This window comes from Rattus norvegicus, chromosome 17 (genome assembly GCF_021556685.1).
Source record: "Rattus norvegicus strain SHRSP/BbbUtx chromosome 17, alternate assembly SHRSP_T2T, whole genome shotgun sequence".
Taxonomy (NCBI): Eukaryota; Metazoa; Chordata; class Mammalia; order Rodentia; family Muridae; genus Rattus; species Rattus norvegicus.
Window position 1 is genome coordinate 60811910 of NC_141550.1, and position 13799 is coordinate 60825708.

A 13799-nucleotide genomic window follows, 5' to 3' on the forward strand; every position below is an offset into this window, starting at 1 on the left:
CTAAACAGATGCATTAACTTCTTTCTTTTTTAGAAACAGGGTTTCTGTACATATCCTGGGCTGTCCTAGAACTCACTGTAGACCAGGCTGGCCTTCAACTCAGAGATCCACCTGCCTCTGCTGGGATTACTGCCACCAGGCCTGGCCTGTAAGCAACTTCTAATGGCTTCTAAACAGAGACAGAGCCAAATACTTCACACTACCCTGGGGTCACTGGGGTCATCTACTACTGGGAGTTGCCCCTGAAGACTAGTCTGGATACTGAGGCAGAGTGGGACTCTTCTGCTCCAAGTTCCGTTCTGTACAGAAAGTCAGAGTCCTCTGTGCCATACTCTGCTGTCGTCCCTATATTCTACTCCCTGGTCCCTGCGTCAATGCTCCTCTCTGCCTGACTGCTTCTGCTGCTCAAGTCTCTGACCCAGTCTGACTGGGAACATCCTTGGCTCTCTACACTCGTTCACCGAGCCTGACTTTCCCTTCCCATTAGTCACACTACATTTTACATCTCATTTACTCTCACCTCCATGAGATTATTAATCAAGCGAGGGATTTCTTTCACTGCTGAAGACAGACACATCAAAATAATCACTGAAAACATGAAGTTCTCCCTTCCCATTTCTAACCAAGCCCCTTACTCAAACAACAAAGTCACACAAAGTTCTGGGGTTGAAAACAAAAGGCAGAGACCACTGCACGTTAGTTTGTCAACATGTAATGCCCTGGGTTTATTTTGTGAGAATTCTATCACAATGTTTCCAGGTGGGATTAAAAACCTTAAGGATAACATATGTCTGCCATTGGACTGGGCATTCAGACTTCGGTACTAACAAAGCAGTAGTAGTCTGGTAAGTACCATTCTCTTCACAGAAGAGAGGTCAAATATTTCCAAAGGAAGGCACCCGATATTTGTGGTTCTGGCCTCGCAGCCTTCTGGAGAATCTTAAAAGGAAAAAGCTGGCTGGCTGTTTTACAAACTGGAATGACGATACACGGACAGCATTCTTCTCCCCTATATCCTTTCTGTAAGAACAAGTAAAGAATGAAGTCTTTAAACAATTCCACAATATAAAAGTACATCTTTTTGTGCTAAAAAAAGGGCAAGACAACATAAACTCCAGTTGTAAGGACTCCGTTTGTGTACTTGATTTAACACTTTTTGGTGTGGAAGGAAATGGGACGACTGGGCTGTTTGTAGGGCAGCAACATAACATTAGTGCTTTAAGTACCAGGGCTGCCCAAGCTTGCAGGCAGGCGGGGATGGGAGAATTCAAGAGACTTCATTTTTAGCTTGTTGCGCATCCTAATGCTAGTAGACCAGGAAGATCCCCATTGAACAGTACATTCCCCGTTTTAAAAAACTGATGCCTTTTTTTTTTTGTAAAATTCTGTATGTATGTCACCATTTTTTTTTTCACATGATACACAGAAAACTCAAGGACCCAGAGGGAACCAAGTTATGTTATACCATTTACAAAATACCAAGGAGTCCACAGCTACCTAACACATTTACTACAGCACAGGAACCAATGAGGGTACAGTGTACAAAACCTGTAAACACGGCACAATAAATAGAGACAGCAGGTTCCGCACCATGCACATGATGTGATGACACCAGCTACACAATCTCACAGCTCACACTCTTGTTGCAGTTACCCCCCACCCCCCGCCCCCAAGTGCAAAGCATCACAAATGAACAGTTCTGTATTCAAGTAACATATATACAAGGGTATTACAAATATGCAGTACTGTACAGATAATTGCTGTATTCTTAATTTACAGATGTTGATTTTTTTCCTATTAACAATAAGAAAAGAAAGGTTGAAGCACGAGAGGTGCGCAGTGCTGCCGAGTCCCCACAGCTGCCACGGAACCGCCTACGCACTCCATCCTCCCTGCGTTCCAACGCTCTGATGCATAGCACCTGACCATGTCCCCAGGATGCAGTCCTGCTCCCAGGAAGCTACGTCACCTCCATTGCTACTGTGTTGTCTGCTATGTTGTTCAGTGCTGGCTTTTCTGATTCATGATTTTCCCTGTTGGGATAAAAGTTCCGTTAGTCAATGGTCATGTACGAGCTGAGCCAGTGAAGGCCGTCCTTCCTTTAAAAGCCTTAGTTATCTTTAACAGCAGGAAGAAAGGTCACTTATGGGGCAAGGGGACGAAGGATTAGGAATTTTCGTAATTATGAAAAACAGGCAAGTAGAAATCAAGTATATCAGGGGTCAACAGTCAACTCTATGCCAAAACACTGTCCAAGAACTCAAGTGACCCAAAGATACAGACACACTCAACACCGAAACGTCTCAAGCTCTGACAGTTACAGCAGCTCCCTTCCACAGCCGACTTCCCTTCTTACGCTTATCTACTTACTTAGTACATATGTGCATACACACATGTGCTCACTCGAGTATCTCAGCTCAACTTTTGGGAGTCAGTTCTTTTCTTCCACCACATAGGTTCTGGGATCAAGCGTAGCTTGATGGGTTTGATGGCAAGGGCCTTTACCCATGGAGCCATCATGTTAGCCCCAAACCTTTATCATCGTTTTGGGATGTGTGTGAGTGTGTACACACATGTGCGTGCACATGGAGGCCACAAGTGGATGGCGAGTGTCACTTCTATCCGTCTTCACCTTAATTTCTGAGAGAAGCTGAAGTTCATGGAGTTGATCCCTTCCTTTCCTGTAACCCCCACAATGTAGGGTCATGCACTCAACACGTGAAGCTTCTTTAAAAATGTGGATTATGAACTCAGCTGCTCCTGCGTGTACTGGCAAGCACTGAGTAGTTCTCTTTGGCCCTGAACTCTTTTTCGGCCTTTACACAATTACGTTGTGTAGTCAGAGGCAAGCTGCAGGACTGCTTCTCTTCTTCCACCACACGATACAACGGACCAACGCGGGCTGTCAGGCTTGACGGCAAGCGCCTCTGCCCACGGAGGAGCTCCTCCTCCCAACCCAAAGCTTTTCTTAACAATCATCCAGCACAGACACAAATATCTCCACAATTCTTAACAATCCAGCACAGACACAAATATGTCCAAAATTCTTAACAATCATCCAGCACAGACACAAATATCTCCAAAATTCTTAACAATCATCCAGCACAGACACAAATATGTCCAAAATTCTTAACAATCATCCAGCACAGACACAAATATCTCCAAAATTCTTAACAATCATCCAGCACAGACACAAATATGTCCAAAATTCTTAACAATCATCCAGCACAGACACAAATATCTCCAAAATTCTTAACAATCATCCAGCACAGACACAAATATCTCCAAAATTCTTAACAATCATCCAGCACAGACACAAATATCTCCAAAATTCTTAACAATCATCCAGCACAGACACAAATATCTCCAAAATTCTTAACAATCATCCAGCACAGACACAAATATCTCCAAAATTCTTAACAATCATCCAGCACAGACACAAATATCTCCAAAATTCTTAACAATCATCCAGCACAGACATAAATATGTCCAAAATTCTTAACAACCCAGCACAGACACAAATATGTCCAAAATTCACGATGGGACTTTAAATCTAGGTCTCAATCAACATCACTAAGTGAGACAGACACAGGACTGGAACACTGGGTAAAGACAGGGATATGAGAAGTCCCATCTACTGTAAATGTCCCCATATTTGTCATGTTCTACAGCAATGAAAGTCATGATTGGTGATGTGGAAGAGGAGAACTAGTCCACTGATCAGCCATGATCAGACCAACAATGCGTTCCTGGTACTGAACAGATAAATGTAGACAGGGCCTATGGGTGTGCAAAGTGAGCTCCTGCACAGCTGCTCTCCCGAACGCTCTCTGCTGAAGTCTCAGTGTTGGTCTAAGCATAGCACTGGCCTTCTAGGCAGCAATGTTAACCGCTAAGCACCATCTTCTCCAATTTTTATTTCTGCTTTGCCCACTCAAACTTATGATACACATTCTCTTCACCCAATCAAGTGGGGTCTGATATTTCATAGAACACACAATTCGGTTTTAAAACAAGAGCAACTGTCAATACAATGAACTGGGCAACACACGCTGATCTGAGACAAACCTAGAAGGGCTTCTGTCTATTACCTGCACTGTTTTAACACCCACATTCATGTTTTAAGCTTATTTCTTGCTAATCTGAATAATGCAGGTCTTTGTTTCTTTTCTCCTAGTACTTTGTAGCAATAGGATTTTAATTAGTTAATACAGAGTTAAATTAATAGTTATAGTTAAAATGGAACCTTGACAAAAACCTTAAACTCCTGAAATCAAGAAGGTCAGTGAGCAGAGAAAGCCACGGCTTATTAGATGTCAGCAGGCCTGCCAGCATTTCCACAATGAGTAGCGAGCAGACTGGCGAAGGAGGCTTTACCAAGTCTACCCCACAGTAAGCCACCGATGAGATCTATCAACAGCATGACAGCACCTAAAGAGGCCTCCCTCCACCAAAGCCACACAAGAGTGACGACACTCGAGGCTACTGCTCAATTAGGGGAGGTCCGGGCCCCAGAAGCAACACTGACTGTCCCAGTGAGTGGACTGGCCTGGTCTTAAGACTGAATTCAACCAACACTGAATTATTACATCCGCTTGCTTAGTTCTTGAGTAAGCGAAGGTTCATTCATGTATTCATATATATATATCCATATATATTCAATACACAAAAGGAAAAGAAGAGAAGACTTAGGTGGATAGCCACTTCAGGAGGCAAGTTAGGTGTTTACATTTCAGACATTTAATCTTCAAAGAACTACTCACCTTGGAACTGAATCTACAGAGGATGAGGAGGGGACCTTGGAAACTTGACAGTTTGCTGCAGCAGCCAGCTTTAAGGCAGATGGCGGAACAGCACTTAAAGTCCTAGGTATATGCCGTGCGTTTATTGGGGCGATAGAGTTGACAGTGGGGACAGATGAGGGGACAGTTAATCGGATGTTGTTCCCAAACAGAACCTGAGTTGTTGCAGAGTTGGCAGCAGTTACTTGGTGACTCAGTGCGCTGTGGGAACCCGAAGTCTGTGTAATATTTGAAGGCTGTAACAAGGTTGAACCTGCGGTCGAAGGACTCGTATGTACAAGCGCCGTTGGTGTAGTGCTGCTGAGGTGCAAGCCCTTGTATACTCCTAGGGAGAGGAAGAAAGCATGTAAACACTGCACTCTGCGGCTAAATCACAATGTGTACAAACATGTATGCATGTGAATATAACTGGGTCTTTCTCCTCACCTGAGGCGGGAAGGACGCCATTCACCCCAATCCCAAGCACCACATCATCCTTCATCTTGAATCCCATCAGCTGTTCTGACGTCATTAAAGCAGAAGCAGCGAACTGTGCACTGGCAGAATCCAACGTCTTAGAAACAAAACCCTGAAAGGAAAACACAAAAGTCATCAGTGTAATTGTCTTGAAGTATCAGTCAGTACCACAGGTGATCAAAGTCGGTCGGCCTCACTACACAGGTCACCAGAGTCAGTCAGCGTCACTACACAGGTCACCAGAGTCAGTCAGCGTCACTACACACAGGTCACCAGAGTCAGTCAGCGTCACTACACAGGTCACCGGAGTCAGTCAGTGTCACTACACAGGTCACCAGAGTCAGTCAGTGTCACTACACAGGTCACCAGAGTCAGTCAGCCTCACTACACAGGTCACCAGAGTCGGTCAGCATCACTGCACAGAGTCACTAGTCAGTCAGTGTCACTACACAGGTCACCAGAGTCAGTCAGCGTCACTACACAGGTCACCAGTCAGTCAGCCTCACTACACAGGTCACCAGAGTCGGTCAGCATCACTGCACAGAGTCACTAGTCAGTCAGTGTCACTACACAGCTCACCAGAGTCAGTCAATGTCACTACACAGGTCACCAGAGTCAGTCAGCATCACTACACAGGTCACCAGAGTCAGTCAGCGTCACTACACAGGTCACCAGAGTCAGTCAGTGTCACTACACAGGTCACCAGAGTCAGTCAATGTCACTACCCACGTCACCAGAGTCAGTCAGCGTCACTACACAGGTCACCAGAGTCGGTCAGCATCACTATACAGGTCACCAGAGTCAGTCAGCCTCACTACACAGGTCACCAGAGTCAGTCAGCCTCACTACACAGGTCACCAGAGTCAGTCAGCCTCACTACACAGGTCACCAGAGTCAGTCAGCGTCACTACACAGGTCACCAGAGTCAGTCAGCGTCACTACACAGGTCACCAGAGTCAGTCAGTGTCACTACACAGGTCACCGGAGTCAGTCAGTGTCACTACACAGGTCACCAGAGTCAGTCAGTGTCACTACACAGGTCACCAGAGTCAGTCAGCCTCACTACACAGGTCACCAGAGTCGGTCAGCATCACTGCACAGAGTCACTAGTCAGTCAGTGTCACTACACAGGTCACCAGAGTCAGTCAGTGTCACTACACAGGTCACCAGAGTCAGTCAGTGTCACTACACAGGTCACCAGAGTCAGTCAGCGTCACTACACAGGTCACCAGAGTCAGTCAGTGTCACTACACAGGTCACCAGAGTCAGTCAGCGTCACTACACAGGTCACCAGAGTCAGTCAGCCTCACTACACAGGTCACCAGAGTCGGTCAGCATCACTGCACAGAGTCACTAGTCAGTCAGTGTCACTACACAGGTCACCAGAGTCAGTCAGCGTCACTACACAGGTCACCAGAGTCAGTCAATGTCACTACACAGGTCACCAGAGTCAGTCAGTGTCACTACACAGGTCACCAGAGTCAGTCAGTGTCACTACACAGGTCACCGGAATCAGCTTCACAGCTCTAAAAGCAGCAAACCAATGAAATCTACTTCATTTTCATAGCTATAGTTAATTGTCTAACTTAAAGGTTTACACATTTTGATCTTCCTATGATAATACAGAATATATACAAAGCAATTACAAAAATAAGCCTATTAGTGCAGAATACAACAGCAGCAGAAAGTTTCAATTTTCTCAGGTAGTTCAGTCCTGGACAAATCCATTAAGGCAAATACGTAACTTCTTTCATTTAATCTCCAAACACCATTCTTCCTACCCACCCTCAGTGCTAATATCCACCCACTGTCCACCCAGAAGCACCTTTCAATAGTAAGACAACCATCCCTTAATTAAAAAAAGATCTGACATCATAATTTAAAAATGAAAAGGCCTCTCGCATCTTCAAAAATGAAATTTCCTTTAAATGCTTGGAAGGACTCAATTCTCAGCCGTTCAGCCCCAAGTTTATTTATACAGCAAGTATCTTTCCATACTTAAGAGCAGAACAGATGGTTTTGGGTTAACTCTGGAACTGGAACATCAGCTGCATGGGGCTTTGCGATGAGGACAGTACATTACAGACCCGTCAGAATGAAGCTACTTTACAACTTAGAGAGCTACGTTCTTAAGTTACTCTGTATAACAGCAGCAGAGGGAACGGCTTCCATACTCACCTGGAGTGTTCTTTCTAAACCCTGTACATTCAGGCCAGAGCCACGTGTCTGCTGGTTAGATGCAAGGTTCTATGACAACCCTTGGTAATGAGAGATGAACTCTGGTGGGAAACAATGAGGGATAATCATAAGACACACAAGCCCCTCACCTGTGGAGCGGCGGTGGAGGAACTGCTATTTGCTTGCTGCTGCTGAGTTTGTGCAAGCTGCTGCTGCTGCATGAGTGCCAGTTGCTGCTGGTGCTGCTGGTACTGCTCGGCTGTAAATGCTGAACATAAAACAAGGAGGCGGTTCACAAAGATGCAGATGCCACAGACACCTTACAACACTACAAAAGTCCAGCATAAGAAAAAGGTGTTTTTGTGCAAAGTGGAGGCATTTGGATAGAAATGATGCTGCTAGAGATCATTCCAGACAGAAACCAGCATCTTCTGCCACATCTAACCAAAGTGGCTTCAACTTCAAGAAAAACCACTGCTTTTCTCAGCTGTGTGTGACACTGTGCTGGACAGCACAGAAAGTGCTCTTGGGCTCTCAGTCCACGAGCTTGGAGATGCCCTTTGCACTGCACATGAGGTGAAACCTGGTAACCAGCATTCCGCTTCTATTTTGTCCAGATCGCCATGCCAAGGCTCAGGCCGTCCCAACAGCTGTGTACAAACACTAAAGTCTACATAGCTTCTTATTCCAGTCATTATAAAACTTTCCTCTACATAAAAAGTAAATCCAATAGTTTAATACTTAAACAGGAAAACTCATCTTTCAAGTTTAACAGGAAGAAAAGAAGTCCCAGGGTTAAGGTTAATGAACTTTCCCCACCCAGTTAACCCACCTGGACAAAATCCAGTCAATAAGAACGGAGTAATGCTGATTACTGTACAGAGTGAAGCCTGAGGACAGACACTGTGTTATGCTACTTATGTGTGTCTATGGAGAGCTCAGTTCTAAAAAAGACAAACAAAAAAATGTTCATTTATTACCCCCAAAAGTGTGTGCAACTTTAAAAAGGAAACCTGTTTCTTTATTCTTTTCCTTTGTCAATTTGAAAAGAAAGTGGGGAAGGGGAAGAAAAAAGAAAGCAATATCACAGCCACCTGACAGTGAAGGCTTCTTAAAGAGACCTTTCCTGTCTGAGTAAAAGTTACTTAAAAAGCAAGCAAGCAAACAAACGAAAAAACCAAAACCCCCAAACAAACAAAACCAAAAAACCACAACTCAAACAAACAAACAAAAAAACCCAACCCCCCCAAGCCCCAAACAAAAAAACCACCCCCCCCCCAAAAAAACCCCACAACTCAAAGCAACAACAGAGTTTAGCCGTACCCGGTACCAGAGCACCTATTACCAACACTCCTTGTGCTTCAGCCCGCCGTTCTCAAACATGCCCACCTGACTGCCTAGAAGTGCTCTGCTAGTTGAAATGTCATCACCCCATCAAGTCTTCTGAATTTCACTTGTAACTTGGGAGGGGCTTTACTAACCTCCAGGGTCCCACTTCTGCCTGGTACCACTCACTAGACAGCAGCACTTCTACCACACACTGTATGTGCCCAGAAGACCGTTAGGCTATCGGCACCTTCACACGTTCTTGAACTGAACTAAGTTCATGGCCCACATGGGCAAAAAAGTACTTCTCCCTGAAAAAATACTCCTACCGATTCTCTTACTTTTTGTGTTACAGCTCCATTTAATTGGTATCTAACTTGTAAGTCTTTCCTACCATTTGTAATCTAAAGATCTAATTCTGTGGGGAGACTTATTGGTATTAGGCAGGCAATATTTGGTAATTAATTTTTTTTTTCTGGAAGGGTCAGGGCATTTCATACCTAGGAAAATGATGACTCAGCCATTGCTGATGACCTCTCATGAGTGAAGGTAAACAGATGCTCATAGATAGCAATGTTATTTCCCTGCAAAATTTCTTTTGTAAGTATTTGATGTATGTGCACTTCAGTTAAACATTTAGTGGTAAGTAAACTGGGACTCAACTGTGAATAGACTTTCAAATACTTCTGCCCTAGTTAAACTTTCCCCCAGTTTCTGCCAATCCCCCTTTTTAAAAAATAGATTTACTTATTTTATGGTTATGAGTACACTGTAGCTATCTTTAGACACACCAGAAGAGGGCATCAGATCCCATTACAGATGGTTGTGAGACACCAGGTGGTTGCTGGGAATTGAACTCAGGGCCTCTGGAAGAGCAGTCAGTGCTCTTAACCACTGAGCCATGTCTTTGGCTCAGCCAACCTACTTTTTATCATCTGTCTCTTGCCAGTGCAGGTGCAGAGATAAACAACACTTAACCCCCGAGCCAGTCAGCTCAGCATCTCATCACTGCGTTTTAGATGCTGCTGCTCTATCTAGAGTCTACTTGTAACATCTGGCCTGGATGTTTCTGGTAAATGATCTGTATTTAAAACAGCAACAGAGCTGGCAGTGAGAAATAAAAGCACAGCACAACAGCGTCCTCAGAAGAGCGTGCCACCTGCTGTGGTTCAGCATCTCCATGCCAATGTGACAGGACTCAATTTAGGTGGCTGCCAAGTCCTCTCAGCTCCTTCTCAGAAATAAAACTGCAATCTGTATGAAGGTACATGTGGATAATGAAATGGGAGCTGGATCTTATATTCCTATTTTGTCATAGAGACTGCAGAAGCATTCAAGGTCCCTGATCCAGTCTAACTCTAAGGTCCAACCAAATGTTCCATGAGATAAATGAAAGCGACACTTTCTCAAATGTCTACTAACAACTGGGGCATCAAGGCAGGAGTCTTCAGCTATACATCTGCTTCAGATAAAATGGAAGTCAAATTTAACTCAGAAACAGTGGGGAGAACCAACTAAAGCAAATCTAGGATCACAACTGCTTTGCGGAACCAAAAGAGCAGCGGTGGTCAACGAGACCATCACACCTGATGCTGTCCTGTAACCTCACACTGGACATGAGGCTGAGGGCCTGGGGAAAAACACGGAAGGTGAACAAGCACCACCAGTAGTGAGACTTCACAGTTAGAACAGAAAGGCAAGAGCATTGAACTGGGGAAGAAAACGAGGCTATCTCTGGTGAACAGTTTGACTCGATCCCACGAGAAAACAACTGAGCTGCAGGAGGCTGCTTGTGGTAGTGTATAGATAAGCTCTCTGAGCAAGCTCCTTCAATGCAGAATAATTTGATCAATTCCATTTCCTCCCATCAGAAATAGATTATGATGAAACTACCAGGTTTTTAGGAGTCTCTAACTAACTCTGGGGTAAGACTCTGTAAAGCAAACCAACTCCAAGAATGGGGAAATGCTGTCTTCCAGTACCTGGAATTGTCTAAGGCCCTATAGGCACACCCCTGACACTGCAGCAAGCTACCTAAGTGGGAAGGGAGACACGAATCAGCAAGAAATGAACCATTTATATTTCATTAAAAACAAACAAAACCCACAAACTTGTTTTAAAACAACTCCGAATCAGTAGTTTCTAATTCTAAGAGGCTGACCCAAAAGGTAATGAAAACAAGAGCTGGGGATATGGCTCAGTGGTACAGCACTTACCTAGCGTGCAGGAGACCCTAGCTAGATCCAATCCTCAGCCACTCAAAACCAAATAAAAAGCCCAAACAAAATAACTACGATGTGAAATGGTCTGGTTACTAAAGTAGGATCTCTGCAGTAGAGAACTGAAATCAAAAAGCTTCCCAGTCTCTATCAACCAACAAAAACCCAACTTGAAAACCAAGGTGTGTTGTAATTCAACTGACAGCAAGCCGTGTCACAGCTGAGTGTGCCTTGCTAAGACTTCAATGTGACATTTCACTATCGCAGTGCTACTCTGGACGTGACGCTCCTGCAACATTTACATCCACCTGCTGAACTCACAGTGCACCACACACAAGGTGCCGTGTGTGTGTGTATGTGTGTGTGTGTGTGTGGGGGGGGGAACCACCTTGAGGTAAGCTTAGGGTCCCATAGACTGACACAAGTAACAAGAACCACTGCACAAGACTGCAGGCCTGCCTTTCCATGCAAGATCAAGCCAAACACACGGATTCTGCCGGTAGAGCTTCTGTTGCTTACAAACACAAAGCAGGCTGGAGCAGACAGAGTTTAGAAAAACAACTTACAATGATGCTGATTTCAATTTCACTGGACGCTAAGAGGCTTTTACTGTTGTAGGAGTTTTAGTCTTTCTGAATCATCTACACACTCATACATATATCCTTTCCCCTGTCTGTCTGTCTGTCTGTCTGTCTCTGTGTGTGTGTCTCTCTTGCTCTCTGAGAGAGACAGAGTGAGTGTGCATCAGGAGGACAAAGAACAACTTATGGGAATGGAGTCTTTCCTTCCACCTGAGGGTTCTGGGGACAGAACTGGGGCAGCAGGCTTGATGGTTCATAGCCTTCACCTACTGAGTCACTGCTAGACCCTTGTCTAGCAATTTGATATCACTCCAATTTCAAATGCACAAAATAGACGGATGCTCAACCACTGACCAAATAGTAAGAAGGTGCTAGTACAGCTTGATAAAAGCCTAGAAAAGTATTGAAAACAGTCCAAATCATGCATTAACTGATGATCACTAAAAACAATGTATCCTATCCCGAAGCAGACCTAGCCCTAGAAATTCTAAACCCCTATCACCAAGTCTTCCCAAGAGCTCCCTCTGATACACAGCATTCATGGCACGTCCTCGGAGGCTACCCAACACCCTATTCAGGACATGCTCCATGGGTGCACAGCTGTGAAATGGCCAATGAACAGCAAGCTGAAGGGACCCTGAGCTGTACAACTGCGTACTCTTCAAAGAAATGAGTACACTCCTGGTATACACTTCAGTTGGAATTCTCTATTCAAAATGTGGATATAGCTCACTAAGAGCTACTTAGAAAAGAGCCTGGTGGGGCAGTGTATCACTTGTATCAATTTCAATATCTGAGTCAGTAATTGAATAATCAGAAGTGGTTAAATTTGAGGCCCTATATTTGGCCTACACTATGGGCCAAACTGACACCTATCCATCTGATGGGATGGCTGAATCAGCACGGCTAAGGTCTAGCCTGCAGATGCTTGCGGAGAGGACGTGGCTGACACTCATGAGACCCTCAGCAGACCTAGAATAATTGGATTGTCTTTTCTGTCTTCAGGGGCTGTTAGCAGAACTCACTTAGGTTAAATTCACACATGACATAATTTAGAGAGCCTCATGACCTCATGAATATTCCCAAGCATGAAAACAGCATAACTCTACTGTTAGCTCTTATTTTCTAAGTATATGTGAAAATAAAGACAGCATTTAAAAAGGTCTGATTGTCAAAAAAAATGATTAAGAAGAAAAGTTACATAATTATGAAAGGCTTTTTTCAGCTAACTTTTGCTAATGTCTACCTTTTAATGATGTTGGAGAAACAAAACAGCAAAGTTTGCAACTGGCACCGACATGCCTCTGTAAGTCACGCCAGCACACCATGTTACGTAAACTGAAATGAAATCTGGAGGTCTGTCCTGGTCTATAGTGTTTCCACTTTAGGAGTGACAGGATGTGGTTGATAGAACATGGCTACTTTCTCCATAAAAATCTCAAAAAACCCTCATATATCTCCAAAAATATTTGGGGGGAACCGATTAGGAGTCTCCACTTTTGAATTCCCCACACCCGTGCATAGCTAACTAAGGCTCCAATCAGCCAGCTTGTCAGCCTGGCTTTCAGGACAGAAAAAAGGTTAGTAAAACTAGTGGAATTACAATCACTAAAGTCCCAGAAACTACAGATTTTTTTGACAACTGATTGTCAAGTTTGGTCAGATCACAGAACTACTTTTATTTGTAACTAACAAGTAAATTAGTTTATGGAGCATTTCCTCTGAAGATGTCAGCAAATTCTTATGTGTAGAAAACACTTTAATTGTAACTTAAGGTAATTAGGGAAACAATCCTCTTCTTAATCTGTATTAAAATCATCCTAAAAGAACTTTAATGAAATGATTTAAAAACATTTCAAGCATAAGCCAGACATGGTGGTACATGTATGTCTTTAGTCTCTGCACTCGGGAGGTCGAGCAGGCAGATCTCCACGAGTACAAGGCCAGCCTGGCCTACAAATTGGCCAGGACAGCCAGAACTACAGTGAAACCCTGTTTCAGAATAATCACCAAAACAACTACCACCAACAAAAAAATCTCAAAAATATCTCTTCACTTATTGTATGTATTGACTGTGTACATGCACACAGGCCACAGCACACGCACTGAGGCCAGAAACAGACTGAAGGAGTGGGATCCTTCCCTTCTACTGTGTGGGTCTGGGGACTGAGCTCAGGCTGTGAGGCTGAGCCATGTTGACAGTGAGCTTTTATAATTTATACAACTCAGATAATGTG

At 44.1% G+C, this 13799-nt stretch overlaps 1 protein-coding gene across 5 annotated transcripts in view; it reads right to left on the bottom strand.

Annotated features, from left to right (window-relative positions):
• Positions 1 to 696: 696 nt before the first annotated feature.
• Epc1 (enhancer of polycomb 1) overlaps positions 697 to 13799 on the bottom strand; it is a 92003-nt gene continuing 78900 nt past the window's right edge. For 2 of the 5 annotated variants that reach the window (NM_001309462.1, XM_087589626.1), the window contains 4 exon segments: positions 697 to 2033; positions 4764 to 5127; positions 5229 to 5370; positions 7586 to 7704. In NM_001309462.1, coding sequence (NP_001296391.1) covers positions 1961 to 2033; positions 4764 to 5127; positions 5229 to 5370; positions 7586 to 7704 — 698 coding nt within the window. In that variant the 3' untranslated portion in view covers positions 697 to 1960. 5 annotated transcript variants of the gene reach the window in all.